We start from the raw sequence: 22,259 nt of genomic DNA, 5'->3' as shown, positions 1-22,259 counted from the left end.
ATTTTCAGCAACGAAGAAGAAGAAAAACATAGACTAGAATATTGAGAACAAAATATGCAGCAAATGTGAATGCCTCTGCGATCTATCGGTAATATATTCAACTACGTCGATGTCGTGTCTAGCAGACGGGCGCTGCCCGTCTTTAGTTGTTGGGGGCCGCGCGAAGTGAAGGACGGCAACTGCTCGTCCAATGTCTTGAATGGGTTAATACAGTATAGAGCACCTTGGCACTTTCTGTAACATCACATTAACCCTAGAACTGTTAATCGACATAATTATGTCGGTTAATGCAGCTTTTGTGGTGTTAACCGTCAAAATTTTGTCGATCAAACATTCCCTCCTATAATTACTTTTTATAATATACTCCGGTAACGTATCGATATAATTCATGCACCATTGGATTCGGGAAGAAAAATGCTAAGGAACAGATGAGTTTTATTCCTCTTTATATTATGGTTATGACGTAGCAAGCTTGTTATTTTGAACGTAAAAGAAAACGCGACGCCGTTTGTTGTGACCGCCGTATTGCCGCTGCCGTTCTGTATCACTTTCGTGCCGAGCTGTGGATATTTGTAAGTTTTAATAGTTTTAAACGCGTGTTTTTAGTGTCGTATTTAATGTGTAGTGTGTTGTTTGATGTCGTAGTAGTGTAAACATATATATTTTAGAATAAATCAATTTCTATTTACTGAAATATGTTTGAGAAATTACCGGCTTTGTGTAGGCTATGGCAAAATGACTTGGCTAAAATTCATTTCACATAGTTTGTTATTGTTTTCACTTACTAAACGTTATTTATAGCACTCTTTTAGCTCTGAAGTAACTATTTATTTTTGGTAAATAGATAGTTTTCACAATAAAATATATATTTCCTGTAATTTTCTTTGGTTATATATAATAACTATTTGGGTTATTCTCTATTTTTTTTAATATCTTTAGTTATATTTTATAGTTTTCTAACTACATAATATTTCCTATTACTTATAAACCATAAATTTATAAATTTTGATATAGTACAAGCTTTAGAAACTATTTTATATTTTGCTGAATGAAAATTTTTCGCAAAATTTTTTGAATAATAGCAAAATTTAACTTTTTTACTTTTCAAAAAATAATTTATGGTAATTATTTCATTACTACTGTATATTCTATTTTATTCTAAGTAATAAAATATGCAAAATAACATGTATTCATAGATAAATGTATTTGAAAAACTTGTTTTACCAAAGTCTTACGTGTACACCTGATTTTCAGAATTTATACGCATCGCTGCTTTTTGTTCTATAGCTTTATGATGCTTTCATAAATGTGTATAATGTTTATGTTTTTCTGAAACTAGATAAAATTTGACACAGAATGGCTATCTCACTTATAAATATTTCTCACTATAACTTCCTTTGCTAGGTATGGTCCCCCCCAAATTTAAGAAATATTTTTCGTAAATTTTATATTTGATTAAAAAAAGTGTTTATTAGAAAATTTTTGATGGTTTAATTTTACAATATAGTGCAATTCTACATTTAATTCTGAACACAAAAATATATACTCTTATTTATATTGCTTTTATTTTATATTTTTAATAATTTTTTTAAAAAAAACCTTGCGTGAAGCTCCAAAACAGCCCGACACTACAGGATGAAATGACCGCCAGTTCTAGGGTTAAAGGCACTGAAAGGATTAAGGAATAGTTTTATATACTTTGGTGAGTCCATTGCCAAATGTTTTTTTAAGGTTAGGTTGACGACCTAATAGTATAGGAAAATTTATTTTGAAATATTTAGAGTATTTCTGTAGCTAGACCTAAGTATTTTGGATGTTGTGTCTAAATCTCAATAAGATCAGTTAAATATTATTATCTGTATTTGTGTTATTTATCACAATTAAAAAAATGACAGATTTTAGAACCTATGTTACTGATTATGTTATAATATACGACATATTAATATTCTAAGGAAAACGATTCAAGTTGTAAATACATAAAAAATTAATAAAATCAATTTTGGAAGAAGAATTCAACAACAGGACTGCCAGATGTAGACTTACACAATCCAATTAAACTGCTCGGAATGACCTCACATGGACACTGACAACATATGCAAAAGGCTTAGCTGGCCTCTATGCAATAACAAGAAGAAAGCAGGTAACACCAAAATAGCAAGTCTCATATAAGATATGGATTACTCATATGGTGTGGTACATCGATTTATAATATGGATAGAGTGCTCATTCTCCAAATACGAACTATAAGGATAACCTGTGCGATGATTTCAGAGAACTTAAGATCGTAAATGTGATTGGCATATATCAGGGTTCCCACTCAATCTAAATACTAAAATTCACGGCTAATTCACGGTTTTCACGGTTAAAAAAATTAAAATTCAAGGTCGGAAAGTTTTTCATAACAACGTTACCGGTACAAACAAAATCGTGTTGGAGAGGGGCGAAGTTGAGACGTAAAACACTACAGACGCGGCAGAGCGGTAAAAATACAAAATAAAACTTCTTTCCCATTTGACTAACGATGTCATTGGGTCGTGCAGGAATTGACGGAAACGTCTTAAAAGAACGAAATAACAATAGGCTTTCGGTTACGACGCAAGCAATGAGCGGCGAGCGCGCCCGATTTTATGTGCGATTTGCTACATAATGAATATAACAAGGCATATTATTTTTACAAAAACATCATCATAACAGTCATCAAAGCAATGACAAAGACAAATTTTCAATATAATTAGCATACACATGGCTCATAATTTTCTTTAACTTACAAGGTTTTGTTGAAATCTGAAGAGAACTTTGTTGACACAGGTTAGACAAGATGCAGGGTGACAGGATTCGTACGTTGGCTAAGGCTAACTCGTTTGAGTCCATGAAGTACACTTGCGTGATTATTAAATTATTTTCTTGTTTAAACACATTATTATTATTATTTCGATCGATTTCTTCCACAGGAAAATTTTCACATAATCACAGGTTCACATTTTAATTAGTACATAAGAAAAGGCAATTTTATTGAAAATTAAAATAACATATAAACGTTAAATGTATAAAAATTATATACAACTTGTTATAAGAAAAGTTATTTGGTACCAGTTTATACAAAAAAATTATATTTGTACACATAAATAAAGAAATTAATAAAAATGTCTAGAATAAAAGTGAATTACGATTTGCACTTTTTGCTAAGTTCCTGTATTCTTATCGTCTAACTCAGCTGCCCTTTTCCTGGCGTCGGACAAAACCTGGAATTTTTGTGCTTCCAATTCTTTTTTTTCTATTGCAGCTTGCTTCCTCTCTTTCTCAGAATTAATTTTGTCTTTCATTTCTTCTCGTTGTTTTGCCAAGTGCTCCGAGTAGTGGGCGTGGGAATTTTTGGCAGCATGAACTAATTCATTAGTGATTTCCCATTGCCTCCAATCCTCCTGCTGCTGATACGCCGTCACAAACTTTTCTCAACGCGACTAAACTCTCCTCCTTCAAGTTTTCAACTATACACTGTTTGTTGACAGAGAAGCCTCTTTCAACAGAAGAATTTCCGTGAGAAAGTGTCAGAATGAGTTGAATGAAAAGCTTTAAATCTTTATATCAATTCTCACAATAAGAATAAGATTGGAGTGCCGAGCTGGGGAAACAAATCTTTCATGTTGAGACAAGAAACACCAGCTGTTGTCCGAGGATGGGGGAGTGGAGTACACGATATACCCCTCCCCTTCCACTCTCATTGACAGTATACAACAAAGGTTATTTTTACCATAACATCGCTGCACCACATTACAATAAATGAACCTTGTACGATATATTTTTCATCTGCATGAAATGATTAATAGCGTTAACGTAGTCGTATGGAACCCGACAAAAATTATACTTGGACGACTTCCTCGATTTGTAGTTTTGTAGTAATAAAGCTTAACACTACAAAGTTACTTGACGTTTGTTGTTTCCTGGTTAGAAAAAATGCAATGGTTTTTTTTCTAACGTTTTTATAACATGACGTTTCATTTGTAATATTTTTACTAATACATTATACAATTTAAACACACATTCACCATAAAAGATTTTAAACCGTGTACACTCATAATATCCATGCAGCTTAGGAATCATAAAAAAATATTATTGATAAGGAAAACGCATATCACTACGTTTAATATCTTAAAGAGATGAAAAATACAATTGTTTTCTCAAACGACCTTACTGGTAATTAAAACAGTTATATAGGCCTATAAAGTTATGGTCTCGCTGCGTTAATTGATATGTGTCGTGTAGGTTCTGCTCCGTCACATTTATTATACTTATTTAATTTACGCAAGACCCTAAATTAATTCAATTTATTGTCCACCATAAATTAAAATTTTTTATAATTATTACATTGTGTTAACAGTCATTACACACAACGATATAGATATCGTACTGAATAGCATTTTTCTCATTAATATTTAAATAAAATAAGGGATTTAATAGAATGAAATTAAGTTAAAATGTAATTTAAATTCCTTACATTAGATTAAGGATTTGTATACTTTTTTTTATTTTATGAAAACAATAATAGACTATATCTGATACAATAAAACTCCAATACGAAAAGTGTTTACATTAAACGGACAATCTATCAAGTAATTAAATTGTGTTATTCATCTCGCGTTCAATCAGAGAATGCCTTGTTTACAGCCGCGTAGCGTAGCCAAGGCCCGGAAAACCTGGCGACAAAGACAGGCCTCACGTGATTTGAGCCGGAAGCGTCATCTCCCACCGGCCCTTCCTTTTCCTCATTTGTTTATAAACCATATTATCAGTAAAATCGCTCAGATAGCAGCACCTGTCAAACTTCGTGGTCTATCCCCTACATTGCGTGCTACTTTTTACTTTGCAATAGCGAAGGTTCAACCTTCCCATATGATCGTCTGACGACGACCCGTGTTGATTTTATTTATTCAAAAGTTGTAGAGATTTTCACGGTATGTAAACAAAATTCACGGCTTATTTAAGGTTTTTTCACGATCGTGAACGAAATTCACGGCTTATTCCCGGTTTCACGGTCGGGGTGGGGACCCTGATATATGTACATATCTTCTGTCGCAACAACTACCACACCTGACACGCATCCCACTTTGTAATTACCCACTCTACATAAAGCCAAGCTTCATTGGCTGAAGACTGCAATATCACCTTCCAGAGGAATTGAGACGACTGAAGAGGCAAAACCTGATGAGGGAGTGGAGTTGGTGGTTGATTAATCCTCTCCACACACATGCAGAATTCATCAACAAAGATTGACACTTTCCTTCTTATCTGTGACTGATCTAACCTTCATTACTGTAACTTAATTTCTTTGTTATAATCCTCTTAATTTTGAGAAAATATTTGACACCATTGTATTCTTCTATGAAGTTAGAAACAAAGCTTTGGAGAAGAACAATTTTTTACAAACAATAGGAAAACTTTAGATGCAAAATAATGCAATATTATGGTCTTATAAATAATATTTGACTTCAAGTTCATATCTTTCATATCTATGCAGTTATGTTTTAGTGCTGTTTCTGTGTGCATGTGGCAATTCCTTTGAAGACAAAGGGTGTTTTTTTTTTTTTCATATTTTATACACAAAAAGTAGACTAAAAGTAGTTGCGGGGATAGTTGGTCTAGTTATAGATACGTATATCCTCTACAAAAACACATGGTTTATTTATTTCTAAATTTAGGTCTCAATGTTTTCCACGTACAGTAGACTCCCGCTTACCCAAGTACCGATTAACCGAGGCCTTCGAAGATAAAAAATAATTTTTTATAGACCAAGCAGCTGCAGTACAATAATAAGATAATGCATGTATGAATAGCGGCTATATCAATTTTTGATCCGTGTACTCTGGCTGTTGCTAGGTCAAGTAGCGAATTCTTAGAATATGCATCCTCTCGGTGACGTAACAGTTGCTGATATATGATAGGTCACCAGACGTTTCTTTGAAGGAGGCTCGTCTGAGCTCAGCCTATAGGAATTAACTTTCACTGACACTGCAATGTTGTCATATTTCTGGAACGCCACAGATGTTTCTACTAGTCAGTCACACAAGTTACTTGGACGTGTTAGTTTCGTTTGTTATTTTTGTTACTGTGGTCTACTCGTGTTTATAGCTATGGAAAGTGCACAGTGTTAGTGTTACACCATGAGTGAAAACGAAAAAGACGTGTGATTTCTCTGGAAGAAAAAAAAATGAAAGCACACGTTTAGACAACGGCGAGAAAATTAAAATGGTAGCTGCAGATCTAGAAGTTGGTGGTGACTGTTGGTGATTGGAGACGGAACCGACAAAACATTGAGAAATTTGTTAATAAATGTGTGAGTGGGGGTAGTGGTTTACTGCGGAAAACAATGAAGAAAGGCGAATATGAGCTGAGTCAGCACATCAGAAGCCTTGTCTATATGGTTTACTCAAATGCTGAGTTTGGGCAGCCCTATAACCGGCGTAATACCACAAGCGAAGGCAATAGAATTTCATAAAAAGTTTAAAGATGGTGATGACAGTTTTACAACCAGCGATGGATGGTTAAACAGGTGAAAAAAGTGGCACGGTATTAGACAGCTTAATATTGTAAATACGAATTTAGTACATATATAATGTATTTAAAATTCAACATGTTTGTTATTATTTATAACCTATTTAACACTGTCTCTGGATTATCCAAGTTTCTCGTTATCCCAGATAGTCTCGGTCCCATTTACCTCACATAAACAGAATTCTACTGTAGTTACAGTGTGGTTTGAAATTTCTTTTTTTTAATTCAAATGTACAAATACTACCACAGATAATTATTTTATTGGTTAAAAGACGGAAAAAGCTCATTCTGGACTAGAAATGTAGAGGATAGAGTTGTAATACATCAAATATAATAGCCATATTTTGTACAGAGTACATCAACTGGCTGAGGGTTACTTTTAGCTATGAATAGGCTGAATATAATATACAGTTTACATATACAAAAAATTTACAATTATTATAGTTAAACATTTTCATGAAATATACCTTTACAGATCACTAGTGAGCTTGTTTTACTAAAATGTGTCAACAATAAAATTATGACCAATAAATTTATTCCTACAACCAAATTCCTACAGATAATACAAACATTAATTACTATTTCACTAACTGAGAAAGAAAAGTAAATTTTTCACTACAATATGTTTATGGAATCTAAGTCTAATGTGAGTATCAAAGTTATTATAAAAGAACAACAAACTGCCAAATCATTGTTACTGAAAAATAAATAAGTAAAGTTTCAAGACACAACACTGTTAAGTTAATTAACAGCTGAGCTTCCACACCTAATGTCAAGCTGGTTTTGTAATATCTGCCAAGGAGTTTATATTTCAGTTAAAATAATATTTTCTCTTATTTTTGTAGGGACAATCATTACATAAACTACAGTTATATTAAAAACAATACATACATGTTTTCTCTTTGTAATATTAGTTTGTTTAACTAAGGGATTTTCACAAAATTTGAGAAAAATACTAATCAATGTCAGGCAATTCAAATCACATCTTCACTAATACACTGCTTATTGAACAATTTACAATAATTTTGTTGATTTATTTCCGATTTAAACCTGTAAAGTTTTAAATTGAAAAATGATGAAAAAAATTTAGTATTTATCTTACAAAAACAACATATAAGTTAACAATATTCTGTGTTGAATTCTAGATTTAAAAATATATTTACCTTAGCAAATTCAATATTTGGATCTCCACCCTCTGTATTAGTAAAAATTTTGATTCTTAACTCTTCCAGCTCTTCTTTCTCTTTTTGCCTGTCCCGAGCATCTAGTTCCATCTCTTTCTCCCTTTCTTCTAACCGTTTCTGAAGCTCCCTACCCCTGTAATAAAAATAAATATCGTGAAATTAATATATTCCCTTCTTAATTACAAAGTAATTAAGTCATATACATACGTTTTGTTTTAACAATAAAATACATACATATCAGTATTGATGTTGTAATATCTTTTTTTTTTAAGTGCGGTTTTTATTTTGTTTAAGAAATCCACCAAGTATTGAGTGACACGTTGATAACCTTCATATTGTAGAAAAATATCACTTATTCACTTTAGTACACTTTGTAAACTGAACATTACCAACTAATTGTTAATCTTTAAGTGAAATAATGAAACCATAATATTAATAATCAAGTTTACAAAAAGAATCACATTAAAATATTATGCGTATACATTATGTACAATTTTATTGACATCAAAATTTGAAGCCATAGTAATAGACAAATAGGTAATAATACACTTCTAGCAACCAGAATTTCATTGAATCAACATTTTAACTCAACACAAGAAAATGTTCACAAATACTGGTTCCTACAAAATATCGTCGACTTAATTCACTGAGATAATTAAATTAGAATGTTGTACTTACTTATAATACTTGATATCGTCTCTTTCATCATCATAGTCTTCCAGAAACTCCTTCAGTCGTTTTGCCTCCCTCTCTCTTTCCTCTTCTTTGAGCCTCTTCTTTTCTCTTTCTTTTGCTAATTCTTTCGCTTTATGTCTCTCACGGCTTTCCCATGTCCTGAGTCTCTCCTTTGAACACAAATGAAAAACATGAATAAGAAATTAAGAATTAAAATAAAAGTGAATACACCCTCTGTGCATGTATCGGGTATTTAAATCCACATTCTTTCAAGCATTATCATGGATCAGACATATAATTTAATTTTCAATTTTCATTATAGCAGCAGCCATCCATGAACTCTCCTAATATGTTTGAAAGACTGCCTATTGTTTCATACTCATAGCCCTATAGCCTTCAATCAATGTATATCAACAGAACAAGAAGCTGGGAAAAGCCCAAACCACCATGCTCCCTTAGGGCTTCCTACACGACTCTCTTCTTCTTCATTTTGCTATGTTTATCACTATTTTCTTTTGAAAATGGCTCTTATTTGTTGCAAAACTGTTAAAAATTAATTCTTAAATCCAAATGGAGAAAGACACAATGCCAAGATAAGGTTCTGATCGAACTCGTACCAGACAAAAATACCCAGAGCATGTCTAGAGTAGTAGGTACTTTCAACATTGTTGCCTTCTGTAGGAATGTAAAGGAATAGGTTTCTTCAACAGGTTTGCCAAACGCCAGGAAAGGTCAAATTTTAACTAGTCATGAAAAATTTCTTTTCAAAATATGTTATGTTTTTTCCATTCCATGACCATTAGTCATACGATTTGCTAACCTACCAAATATTCAAAACATTGAGTTGAGTGTTAATATTAGCTTAAGTCATTTATACTGGAAACAATAATTGAGTCTAATCTTAGTGGTAATCAGACATGGTAAAACGCTTCATGAGAAGTTGAGAAGCAAGCAAAGATGCAACTCATTGACAAATGCATCCCAAGTACTCAAGGTAGAACAATAGCTACAGTACAATAAAACACTATTTGGTGTGCACAAATCATCTTTGCAATGGCAAAAGTATATTTTGTTGTGAACAATAATTATTATTGTCATGATCGAACTAAACTTCAATTAAACAAATTAAAAATACTAAAATATTTGTAAAACTATTTCCTAAAAGATTAAATTTATATAAACCAAGAACCATACACACCTGATAAGCAGCCTCCTTTTCCCTCGCCTTTCTTTCTTGTTTCCTCCTGTCCTTAGCTTCTTCTTCTTCCTCTTTCTCTCTCAGCAGATCTCTTTCGGACTTCTTCTCATCTCTGTCTCTAGGCTCACGATCTCTGTCCCTGTCTCGGTCCCGATCTTTCTCACGGTCTCTGTCACGTTCTCTCTCACGTTCACGCTCACGTTCTCGTTCACGATCTCTGTCTCTAGACCTAAAATGAACATTTACAATATAGTTCAACAGTAACAGTTGAATATTATATCTGATATTGTGATGTGTCTGAAATTCAAATGAAAAATACACAACACCATGCAAATACAATATTAATTTTTAACAGAGCAGTAACTATTTAATTGAAAATTGTTGTTATGTTAGTTTGACAAAGTTACTAAGTTTGAACAAAGTTTTTGTCAAATTTAGTATAAAACTGCTATGAAACAAACAATTGATGGGTAATAATTTAAAAATAAACTTAATCATTCCTAGGCACAAAACATTTTTTCAGTACAAAATATCAAAAATAACATGAAACAAAAACCGCAGATTTAATAGTCGAATCCTGTCCATTGATTCTCAAATCCGAATCTTTATTGAAAAAATTGTGGATTCAAGATTTGAGATTTATAATTTAATTTGCTTTGTATTAAAAACTGAGTTTTCATGAACTGACACTTTCAGAGTAAATTGTACATATTGAAGACAGCTCTTTTATCTTACAGACATTAAACTTTCAGTATACTGAAACACGTAATTACAACAGTATATATTTCTTATTTTGGTTAGTTAGGCTTCTGTTCAATAACTTATTAGTTTTGATTACCACAATCAGATTTGTATATGACGATTACCTGGAGCGGGTACGGTGTCGACTGCTCTTGTGGTGTGACCGTCGGTCTGGTGTGATGCTGCGGCTGGAGCTGCGAGTCAGGCGACTGTCCTGCGACCGTGCACGTGACCTTTCCCGCCCATTGGACATCGGAGAGAGGTTCTCCCGCCGCTCCCTCTCCTTCTCCTCTCGTCTCTTTCGTTCCACTTCCTTCTCCTCCTCCTGTTTCTGCTCAACAGTTGTGCATCTCAATTAGCATTACAGCAGGAATATAGAAGACACTTTTCCATCACCTATAATGGAGGAGACTTATTTTTTTTACAAGTGTGAAAAAATAAATAACAAACTTTTTCATTTCCTAGAGGAAACAAATTTTAGTAACAAGTTATACTTTAATGTCTTTGTATGTATAATAATGTTTCAAATATTTGTGTAAGTAATCATACAACACGTCTTCTCAATTTTCAATGTTGCCCAATACAACTAATGCTTAAATAACTTTAATTACATGATTCAATAATGAAGGTTACTACAATAAATAAAATCAATTCAAATTTTAAAATTAATTTTCATCAAACTTTAATTTAAAAATAAATACAATGACTTTTGGTACAAGTTGGGGGCAGGAATGTTTGTTATTTATTCCAGCACATAAAATAATAAATGATTGGAACTACTGCAGCTTCTAAAAAAACACAAATGAAAATCTTCATTGTAGAAAACTTACAGCTGCACCGCTGTTGATGGCGTCTCAGCTGGGAAGGGTGATTCCGTCTTCTTCACCTAACATATTCTCTGTGTGGTTTGACAACATTAATGTAGTGGAATAACAATCTTAATATCTCTTATTAGTTTTTAAAACCTTCTACAAGCTCTGATAAGGTTACTGATAAGACTTTCTCTACACCATACAAATATTTTGAAATGCCGGTTTCATTGAGAGAAACAGTGGTTCCCAAACTGTTGTACACAATGCCTTCGCGAGGCACCAGAATGAACCGGGTTTCCATATGCAGGAAGTCAAATGAGTACAAAAGTTATTAGTAACTATGAAGGACAAATTTTGTACCATCGCTTTATGTACTTTTATAACAAGCATCCGCAGTGCAACAAGCATGCTTGTAACTTAACATCTCTTGTGCGCTTCGGTTCATGATTCGAAGGATGTTTCGGATTATTAAATCATCCATAAGATGTGAGGTTGGTCAGTAATAGTGTTTCAACTTCCTTAAAAAATTTATCATGAGATTCATGAGGTGTATGGTACTAATGCTATAAGCAAGTGTATAATATAGGTTCACGGAGTCCATAATGAAGAAAACCAATCACGACTGCCATTTTGGTGATCACTGATAATCTGGTCAACTCGAAAATAATTAAAGATGGCTGTAAAATCATGGTAGTCGGAACAGGCTGCTTCATTGAAAAGTTATTTAAAACTTGTTTTAAGATATACCGTTTTCCCATCCAATAGAAACAAACCTGGCTTTTGGCACCAACAATTCAAATATAAACTAGTGATTTGTAAATTCATCACCTCACTATATTTTGGGCTTCAATAATCCACTAAAGCATCCAAATTTAATGATCCTATTAATACAAAAAGGTGCAGTAACACATAGAGCAAGTCTTGACAGTTTGGAAACCACTGATATGCATACATGGATTCATTAGTATAAGGAAATACTGTAAATCTTAGAAGGAAGTTAAATTTACGTGACAGACCAACCAAACAAAAACTGGTCTTCACTAACCAAAGGATGGAACCAATCCTGACTGTATATTAAAGGTGACTAGGCTATGTGACAAGGAGCCTAATACACTTAAAAACAATAAAAATTCCATACGAATGAGAGTATTTGAACAATTAACTTAACACACTTAGCTGCAGTTTCTATATGATATTTTTATAAAACCTAAATTAATTTATTGATTTTCAAACTTTGGTTACCAAACATTTATCACAGCATTGCCCCACATTTTACTTATTTCAAAACTTTTAATCATATTAACCCTTTGAGTGCCGTGGCATTTTGCTATATGGTATGCATAAAATGCCAAGCAAAAATGCCTGATTTTGCATGGGTCTGGTTAAAAATTCATTAAAAAATTGTTTATTGGTATAATGTCCTGGTTTTTTTTTTTTTTTTTTTTTTTTTTGTAGGTAAATATATTTTCTTTATAAATATAATACATTGGTTACTTATTTAACGTTTTTATACCAATAAAAAAACATTAACAAAAACATTTTGTTTTTTTTATTTTTACACAACTTAGTGTTATTGAAATATTTTATTTTTTTCACTTTCAGTTATTCTATCTTATACTCCATTTAATTCTTTACAAAAAGACATTAAAAACTGTTATTATACTTAGAAATAAAGTTTCGAAAATAAATATGAAAATATGAACCGCTACAAAACTAGAAATTTTCTAACCTAACTTAACACTCTGTGTAATGTCTAAACTGCTAATGCTTAAATCTAATGCCTGCAATACTAGGTCTTCATTGTCAGCAATGTTTTTACAACTCATTGTTTATAAATATCACTGAACAAACATAAAAACTATACAAATGTATTTAATAAAGTCCTAGCTGCTTACGATCACCGTAACTCACGGTCAAGTCATTGTTCTACTTATACACAGACTAGAACAAAATACACAAACAAAATAATATTTATATACTAACACTACAAACCCATTTAAACTTAAAAACTTTCAATATTTACAATCATTAGTGAAATAAACACCAGCGCAAACAAAACATGTGACGGCTCATCCGTGTGGCTGTTGTTTCTAAACTCAACTGACGTGCGGTAACTATTTACAACCGCCGTAAAAATCAGAAGCTAACCAGAATGCAACAAAACCTTCATCAAAAGTTACGTTGAAGTCTTTGGAATGCGTATGTATAGTCATTGAGGAGCAAATTTAGATAAATACTATATAAAATATAGGCGTTACTGCAGAAGTCGCAAATAGCGATTCTGGCATTTCTTGCATATAATGCAGGATCACAAATAGCGATGCTCCGGCACTCAAAGGATTAATTGATTTCTATTTAGAAAATATAATTGTAAAATACTCTAATTGGTTATTATACATGGTTTTAGGCAAGCCTTACACAGAAACATACTCAGGTTCATCGTTTCCTCTCTTTAATCTTCAAGAATAAAAATACATTATAATTTATGCATGAGATATACCCTTCCTGATGCAAAATAAATATTAAATCACTGTTCACAATAATCACTACCTTTTTTTAGTTTAACAACGACTACAAAATGATGGATAAGTAGCGTACACTGGTGAAATGACAGATGTGAACATACTCTTCCTACAAACTGCAACTCACGATGGAGTTCTCACCCAAATGCTAAGCAAGACTTTGCCGAAGATAATTGTTCGGCAAGTGCTGAACCACAACTGCTTTCAATCACTTGCCAATGGGCGAAGCACTGTAGCGAATACGTAAACTTTGAGATTGCTTCAAAATATTATTTTTTTACTTAATCTTGAAATATGTAAATATTTAAATTTTTAAAAGAGGTTTCATATATTGACTAAACTCAATTATTATATGATTTCCACGTACAATATAACTTTTTCTAGAAGCACTTTAACAAAAAAGCATTTGTTTCTGTTTCTATTATATACCCCAACTGAAAAAAAACTTATCAAAGGTTTTCACTGATAGATAAATGTTTAATTTTTTGAGAGAAAATCTCTTTATCTTATCCTCCTTATATTCATGTAAGTGTTCCAAATGTTCCTGAAGAGTTGACTAAGTGCAAACACAATTAGTTTGTATCCATAAAAATATTTGAATTATTAACTTAATACATCTTTAGTACCTATTAATTAATTTGAACAGATCTTTTAGTATGAAGTGGAAATATTTTTTTATCATAATTCTTCATTTTAAATCTACTTCAATTACATCTATTCCTACTTTTGTTAAAATTTAGATTAAATAAGTACAATCACCTTTGAGCTAGCAACATTTTTTTAATCTCACTTTACAAGAACAGAAAGAGATTACGTTGGTTATATCCAGGGTACACAAACTTTTATTTGACTTTGTTTAACTTTATGCTTCTATGTTAGGAAGAAGACCATGACTATTCTAATTTTGTAAAAGTGAGCTCGGCTTTAAAACTCTAGTTAAAATTTTTGCCTCTTTGATTAACAAATTTTCAAGTTTACATATTTTTTGTTTTGATCAAAGAACACTAACAAAATTATTACTTTGCTATTACATAAAAAAATAAGTGTGACAAAATTTTGAATTAAAACTGAAATATTTTTCCCAAATTACTCAATTTGTAAACATCTTCTCAACTGTGTGTAATTTTGTACATATACCGTAAAGTTTACATTTAAATGATTAAAACTTTCTTCGAGCTAGCTAAACAAAATTATGCAAACAGTCAACATTTAAGGAATGCCTACTGCTTTAGGGTTACTACACACTTACAGTTTTTAAGATACAAAGTACAGAAAACATGTTTTAGCGATCAGTAATTTGTGTATTGGAGATATTGGTTGTATTTGTTATCTGTCCATAATTAATTACACAGCGGATCTCCACAAAGTGGATTGTAGAATCCTGTCAAATGATTTTCGAATCCAAATTGTTCTAGATTTGGTATTTTACCTCACACGTCACTACTTTTTTTACCAAGGTGTAAAAAATTGTTTTATCTTTACAGTTGACATTTTCAACAGAGAAAAGAAATTCTGTGACAACAAAACTCAAGAAATTCCAGAAGTATTTTTTTATTTTCTGATTTTTTGTAAGTTTACCAGAATTGGCAAAATTTATCGAGAATTCCCGGTTTTCCCTGAGTGTAGCAACCCTGTGCTTGTAAATTTATTATAATTTTGTAAAGTTTGTTTTGTGTATCGGTAGGAACAATAAGAGTTTTTGTGTGAAGAAAAATATCTATTTAGTAACTGAACATTGTCAAAACAATTTCTTAATGTTTCTTCGACAAAGTTGCACATTTTAGAATGTGCCTTTTATTAATTATAACTTGTAATATTACACTAAAATTTAACCATTCTAATCCATTCAGGTTGCTTGTACCAGTTTATGATATTCTGATTTTTTTTAAACAACAAAATTGTATAAACAGCAGTGATTGCTTTAAAATAAGTTCAAAAGTTTGATGACGAAAAGTTAATATTTAGTTATTTACTGTTTAACATGGATTCATAGAAAAGAATAGTAACCTAAAAACAAATAAATAATCCCATACTATAAATATCATGATACTTATCTGTGCCACTCAGCTTGGATGGGGGCTAACCTCGTCATTATTAGGAAAACCCTTATCTGAAATAGACTAAAATAAATAGTGCCTATGAGGTGGCACACCAAAAAAACTCAAAACATTCAATAGGTAAAAAACCAATAACTTCTATTAGTGAATGTTGTGTATTTTTCTACCAAAAAATCAAATGAAGGAAGGATTTAAATATTATATGGCATTTAATGTTAGTTTTCATGAAGTAGTAAGTTGTGTTTTTGAGATAAAACCTTATGAACATGCTATCCATGATTTTTTATATTATTTGTGATTGACAAAATACGTATACAGTGATATATTCGGTTTATACAATTAAACTCCACATGATATTGAAACAAACAATAATTAAAAATTTTATTATGAGTCAAAATGTTTTGGCATCAAGTTACACAAAGAACATGATGGTTAGCAAAAACAACGATCAACTTAGTATTGTTTTGTAAATTATTGACTTTTTTTACTGGACTAAATCAATACTATGTTTGCAAGTTTTCGGTTTTACTAATATTAAAAAATAATTTAATATTTTTCTTGCATAAAAATAATTTTGAAAGATTTCAAATTAAACAACAATTGAATCGATTATTTAATAATTCAAAAATAAATTATTTATGTACATTGGAAAACAAAAAACTGTATTGATCTTTATACGCACCAAGCAGTCACCAACAAGTAATTTCAGCTTTTACAAAAATACACAGCAGTAAAAATAACAAAAATCTATAAACCTCTTTGATCCGGATTTGAACTACAAGTAATCATGCTTGACAAAACATATAAGTATTTAAGTCTATACTTACATAATGTACGAAAAACTGCACTTACAGTACGGAGCCAGAAGTAGCAAAGAATCTAGAGAAATGCAGTCGAAAACGACGCAGGTTTTAACATAAATCGTATTAAACAACAGTAAAAAATGAAACCATTTAATTAAATAATTAGAAACCCCTGTTAACAAGACTGGCACGACAATTGACACAGTCTGTAAAATAGCGACATATTCATTAAGCAAAACATTTAAACGATAATACTTACTAATGAAGACAGATGGATTTCAACTTGAATAAGACTGAATTAGCGACATGCACACTGACATAGGATTGCACCAGTCACTTACAAGACTAAGCAAGCCACACTAACATGTCATATGTTAAACAGTGCAGTTATACAAAGCGATGTTATAACTAGTATCAAACTACAAACTTGTGCAAGCACGACTCTAAATCATACATTTTGACAATTTACACTGAACAAAATCAGTACTATTATAATAGGGAGTTGTAAGTTGGGATAAGATGAGAAACGACGTTACCTTACAGCACGTGCTGTCTTCAATCTTCGATCACCGCGGGAGCACAAGGTCGGAACGCCTTATGTTTATCAACAGACCAGTGTTATATGTTTAGACTTAATACCACATGAGCTCCACACAAAAACTTATGACCAAAAAGATATGATCATACAAAAAAATCAGTGAAACACTGTGTAATATGACCTCCAAAGTTAAACTAACACTAAATGTAACAGATAAAAATACAGCATTGATAACCTCACATAGCTGATAACTATCTTACTTCTTCTTCACTAAAGCGATATTCATTTCAACCCTTGTATCATAAATCAAACATACCAGATTAAGACTGTTGTCTTATTATCTGTAAAGTCAGACACAGCAAGTCAAGACTGATATTCACTATCCGTAAAGTCTGTCATCCCAGATCAAGACTGAGGCCAACTGCACGAAGAGCCAGGCATATCAGGTCAAGACTGCATCTGACCATCTGCTAGGTTAGGTACACCAAGTCAAGAATGAGGCTGACTACACGAAAAGTCAGGCATATCAGGTCAAGACTGCGTCTGACCATCTGCTAGGTTAGGTACACCAAGTCAAGAAAGAGACTGACTACACGAAAAGTCAGGCATATCAGGTCAAGACTGCGTCTGACCATCTGGAGGTTAGGTACACCAAGTCAAGAATGAGACTGACTACACGAAAAGTCAAACATATCAGGTCAAGACTGCGTCTGACCATCTGCTAGGTTAGGTACACCAAGTCAAGAATGAGGCTGACTACACGAAAAGTCAGGCATATCAGGTCAAGACTGCGTCTGACCATCTGGAGGTTAGGTACACCAAGTCAAGAATGAGACTGACTACACGAAAAGTCAGGAATATCAGGTCAAGACTGCATCTGACCATCTGCTAGGTTGGGCACACCCAAGTCAAGACTGTGAATGACTATCCATAAAATCAGGTATACCAGGTCAAGACTGCAATCACAAACCCCAGTCAATCAAATCAAGCTTACCAGGACAAGATTACAGCAGATTGGTCAATAAAAACGTGTATAAAGCTGCATACTTTTATAAATATATATAATGTGAGTTTTGTGATCTAATAGCAAATGTATGATTTAAGGTTAGTCTGAGCAGTTGACTATGTATAACTGTGTAGTTGACCGTCTTGTCTCTCAGCACAACCAATTACTTCATACATTCATACATTTACTATGATACATTTTAACACCAAGCTAAAATTTAACGTTATCATACACCTCTTAAACAAAATTTTTAATTTATTGACATAAATATGCACCTTATATGGCACTTATCTAAGTAAGTTTTGATGGGAGTGTATAATTCAATACATGGATGACCACTTATTGAAACCTATGCAGGGTTGCTACACATTTCTTAGAATTAAATTTTCAGAAATTTCCAGGTTTTTAGACCAAAATTCAAGAATGTATAGACATATCAAAGAATGAGTGTACATATAAAAAATACTAACTGCACGCAAATTATTACTTTAAAAAGTAAGAAATTTGGTTATCATTTTAGCGTTTTCCAAACACAAAAACATGTCTTCACAATTGCCAATCAGCTGTCGTCCGTGAACAAACACAGGAAACTCACAACGGTACAGTAACGTAAATATAGAAAATACTTTTACTGTCCACAAATATACACAGTGAATTGTGGTGATGCATGTACATAAATACAGGAGGCAAAATAGTATTTACAAAACTGAAATTTGTGAATAAAATTAGTTGCTTGTGGGTTTTCAGACACTTTGTACAATAAAACCACGTTGTGGCGATCAGTAATTTTTCAGAATAATCAGTTGTTGCCTGCGAATAAACGTAGCAGATGAATTTATCTATGTGGGATTTTAAAAACACACAGGTATAGCAAAAACACGTTTTAGCGATCAGTAATGTGTCTATAGTCGATTTATCGAGGGAACTAATTACACGGCGGATCGCTGCAGATTCGATTGTCCAATCTCGTCGATCAATTCTTGAATCCAAATCGATTCCGTGGATTCGAGATTCCGGATTCGACTTCGACACTTCATTACTTTGAATCATGATGTTAAAGGACCCTTCCACCTGTAAACTTGACATTTTCAATAATAGGAAGAAAAGAAATTCAGTACCAATAAATTTTAAGAAAGTCCAGAGGTACTTTTGAAATTCCTGAGTTTTAAAAACGAGCAAAATTCCCGATTTTCCCTGAGCGTAGCAACCCTGCTATGTGTTACTTAAGATATTATTTTTTCAGTTTAAGTTAGATGATTTTGTAGATAAGTAACATGATTATGATCTGATCACTATATTGATAATACAGTTTCTTCAAGTAATTAAAAAAATTCAACATTGACAACAAAATTTTAGATGTGAATTTTAGCACATAACAAAACATTCGGTAGTTTTTCCACACCAACACGTTAAAAGGGTTTAATGTTATTTACTGTTTGCATGATCTTAAGATAAAAGTACTTCTACAAGTACACAGCATGCAATTGTAATAACTGACATGTTCCTAAAAGTACACATAGAGAATTAACAGATAACTTGTATATATTAGACATACAGAGCCCTCAATACATGTTCAACAATACAGAAGAACAAGATGAGAAATTATGGATAGGTATGTGTGTTCTTAATCTACATATAATTTTTGAGGATTTTTTGCGATTTTTGTTGAATCCTAAAAACAAAATTAAAAAAAAAACTGTTGTTAACTTTTTCATGGGGATATCCAAAATAACTATAAATATTTACTTGCTAGTCATTATTTTGACTGGCCTCCTCAATCTGTGAAATTTTTCAGCTGGTTGAGATTGAAAAGTAATGAAAATGATGAGAATTAAATGTCAGCAAGACTGTTTTTTACATCACCTAAGTTCGGTTAGACCTTTTCTTGAGACTCATTAGGATGGACCTAAAATAAGAATGTAAAATACTGAAATTTCTGTATTATTTGAAACTTACATAACGTACATAAATTGAAATGTCATAATGTATTATTTATGAATTTTAAATTCATGTAGTGAGTTTAATTTAAATGTTAATTGCACAATAAACTAGTAACAGAGGTCTGTAGTTCGGTAAAAACTTGAATTCACTACCATATAATAAAAAGATATGTTACTCGGACACAGAAATTTGCGATCAGTACCCTGCTAACCAGTACACTCGTTATAGACAACGTTATAGATTTGAAGAGATATAATGATCATAAAAATAAAATAAAAAGTATTTTGTTGGCATTACAATTGTCTATCAGGTTGGTGATGTCCTTGTTGTTTCGACTTTGTTTAGTCTCTTCAGACGTAGGTAGATCTGATGAGTTGATTGCACAAACATCAATCACTACGTGACAACAATTAATTCTGTCAAATCTTATTGAACGCTTGAACTGACAAACCTTGCTTTGAGTAAAGAATTTATCACTTATGATTACTCTGATTACAAACACAATCTAGTCATCTCTTCTAGATTTCATTTTTATTATTGCTATGACATACCTATTTAATACTCCTAACTAGGCTGATTAGATCTTAAGTAGATACGGCCTCCTAAAGAATTACGGCAATTAACGTGATGATGGCAAGCCTTAGACGAAATAAATTTCAAAAATAAAGATTTAAGTCCGAGCCATACTTCACATTCCTCCAACTAGGTATTTTAATCACAGCAACTGATGGAAACATTTTTATTACCCTTGATATTTCAACAAAGTAACGTGCTTTTGTCAAAGCACTGTTGCTAAATACTAGGTTACGCATGGCACAAACTTGAGCTTTCACAACCCACAGTCGGTGGTAAAAACACCAATTTTCTTAAAATAAGATTTGATTGTGTCCACCGTTCAAGCAGAAGTGGACAGACAATTAGCGGACGGACCTAAAATACTCTGAGTGATATGGCCTGTTGTTTTGCTTGAATATTAATCTAATGTATGTATAGATATAGTAACATCTACTTGTATCATGCAAAGTGTACAGAACAGTGGTTACTTTGTACAAAACATGGCAAAACACAGCATACCTGATGATGAACACAGATCTTGTATCTTCCGCAAACACTTGCATGTACAAACTACAGAGTCTACGACTTGAGAGGCCTTGTAACTTCTTGGTCTTCACTCTATTGAGATCTACCACCTGAAAACTTATCTTATCGCTACTCAGGGTGTCTACTTCATGCACGAGAAAGCACGTGCCACTTTACAGTTACAAAATGCTAATGGATATCACGGACACGTTATGTCAGTCAAGGTTTTGTTCAAGATTTAGTGAGTTCAGTTTCAACAAGCATGCAAGACTACACCGGCAAAACGTTGTCCATAGATACATCGGACACGTATACGAATGACAGAAAGCTGCTATGTGCAAAAGCCAAATTACTCTGAATATATTACGAAAGGAAGGAAAAGAAAATCTAACACTATTGTTACTGATTACAATGAAAACCTAATTAATGACAAGATTTGAGTTAGTTGATCTTAATTTCATAGTGAGGTACAACTAATGAAAATCCCAACCAGGCTCCACTTAAAATTATTTTGTATCAAACATTGATATTACATATAAAAGTTTATAAATCTGAGAGAAAAGGAAGTAAATTACTTAAATAAAACTTATATTACTAACTGAAATTTATTGTAATCTAAATTATTATGTTATTGGACAGACCCATTCATAAAATAGGTAAGAATTAAATGTTTAAAAAATAAATTAACCAAATAAGCTTAAGTTGACACTAATTTAAATTAACTTATACAACTCAAATAGTCAAAATTTAAATAACTTATATGAATAATTTCATAAAACATAACTCTATGTCTTTGTATTAGTTAATTTTAAACATTATTTCACTGTACATCTTGTTGATATTTATATTGATTCAAGTAACATGGACTTCATACGTCACAAGGTAAAATGTGAATATTCTGAGAAAAAAAATTATTTTGCACTTTCTTCAAGAACTTGTACACTCAAAAATGCAAAATAACAGCATCGTAAACTGAACATTACGAGTTACACACACATTCAAAAAATGTAACAAATCTCAAAATTAATTTGGTTTAAACAAAACTAAACGTATCTGCAAGGCAAGTTCAAAACAAAGGACGACAATAAAATATGAGACCTACAAGTGAAACACAACACTGTACACCATGCGAGCCATGAATAAGTTGGTCCTT

General features: G+C 32.2%; 1 protein-coding gene across 2 annotated transcripts in view; it reads right to left on the bottom strand.

The window, feature by feature from the left end:
- Positions 1-22,259, bottom strand: part of LOC124364299 (RNA-binding protein 25) — a 62,605-nt gene that overhangs the window by 15,309 nt on the left and 25,037 nt on the right. For both annotated transcript variants that reach the window (XM_046819666.1, XM_046819667.1), the window contains exons 10-13: positions 10,473-10,678; positions 9,607-9,835; positions 8,412-8,578; positions 7,713-7,866 (exon numbers count right to left, since the gene is read on the bottom strand). In XM_046819666.1, the coding sequence (XP_046675622.1) occupies positions 7,713-7,866; positions 8,412-8,578; positions 9,607-9,835; positions 10,473-10,678 (756 nt within the window). The remainder of the gene's footprint in view (positions 1-7,712; positions 7,867-8,411; positions 8,579-9,606; positions 9,836-10,472; positions 10,679-22,259) is intronic.

The sequence above is a fragment of the Homalodisca vitripennis genome, chromosome 6, assembly GCF_021130785.1.
Source record: "Homalodisca vitripennis isolate AUS2020 chromosome 6, UT_GWSS_2.1, whole genome shotgun sequence".
In the NCBI taxonomy this organism is placed as follows: Eukaryota; Metazoa; Arthropoda; class Insecta; order Hemiptera; family Cicadellidae; genus Homalodisca; species Homalodisca vitripennis.
Note: the sequence above shows the minus strand (reverse complement) of the source record. Positions and strands in the feature narration are given on the sequence as shown.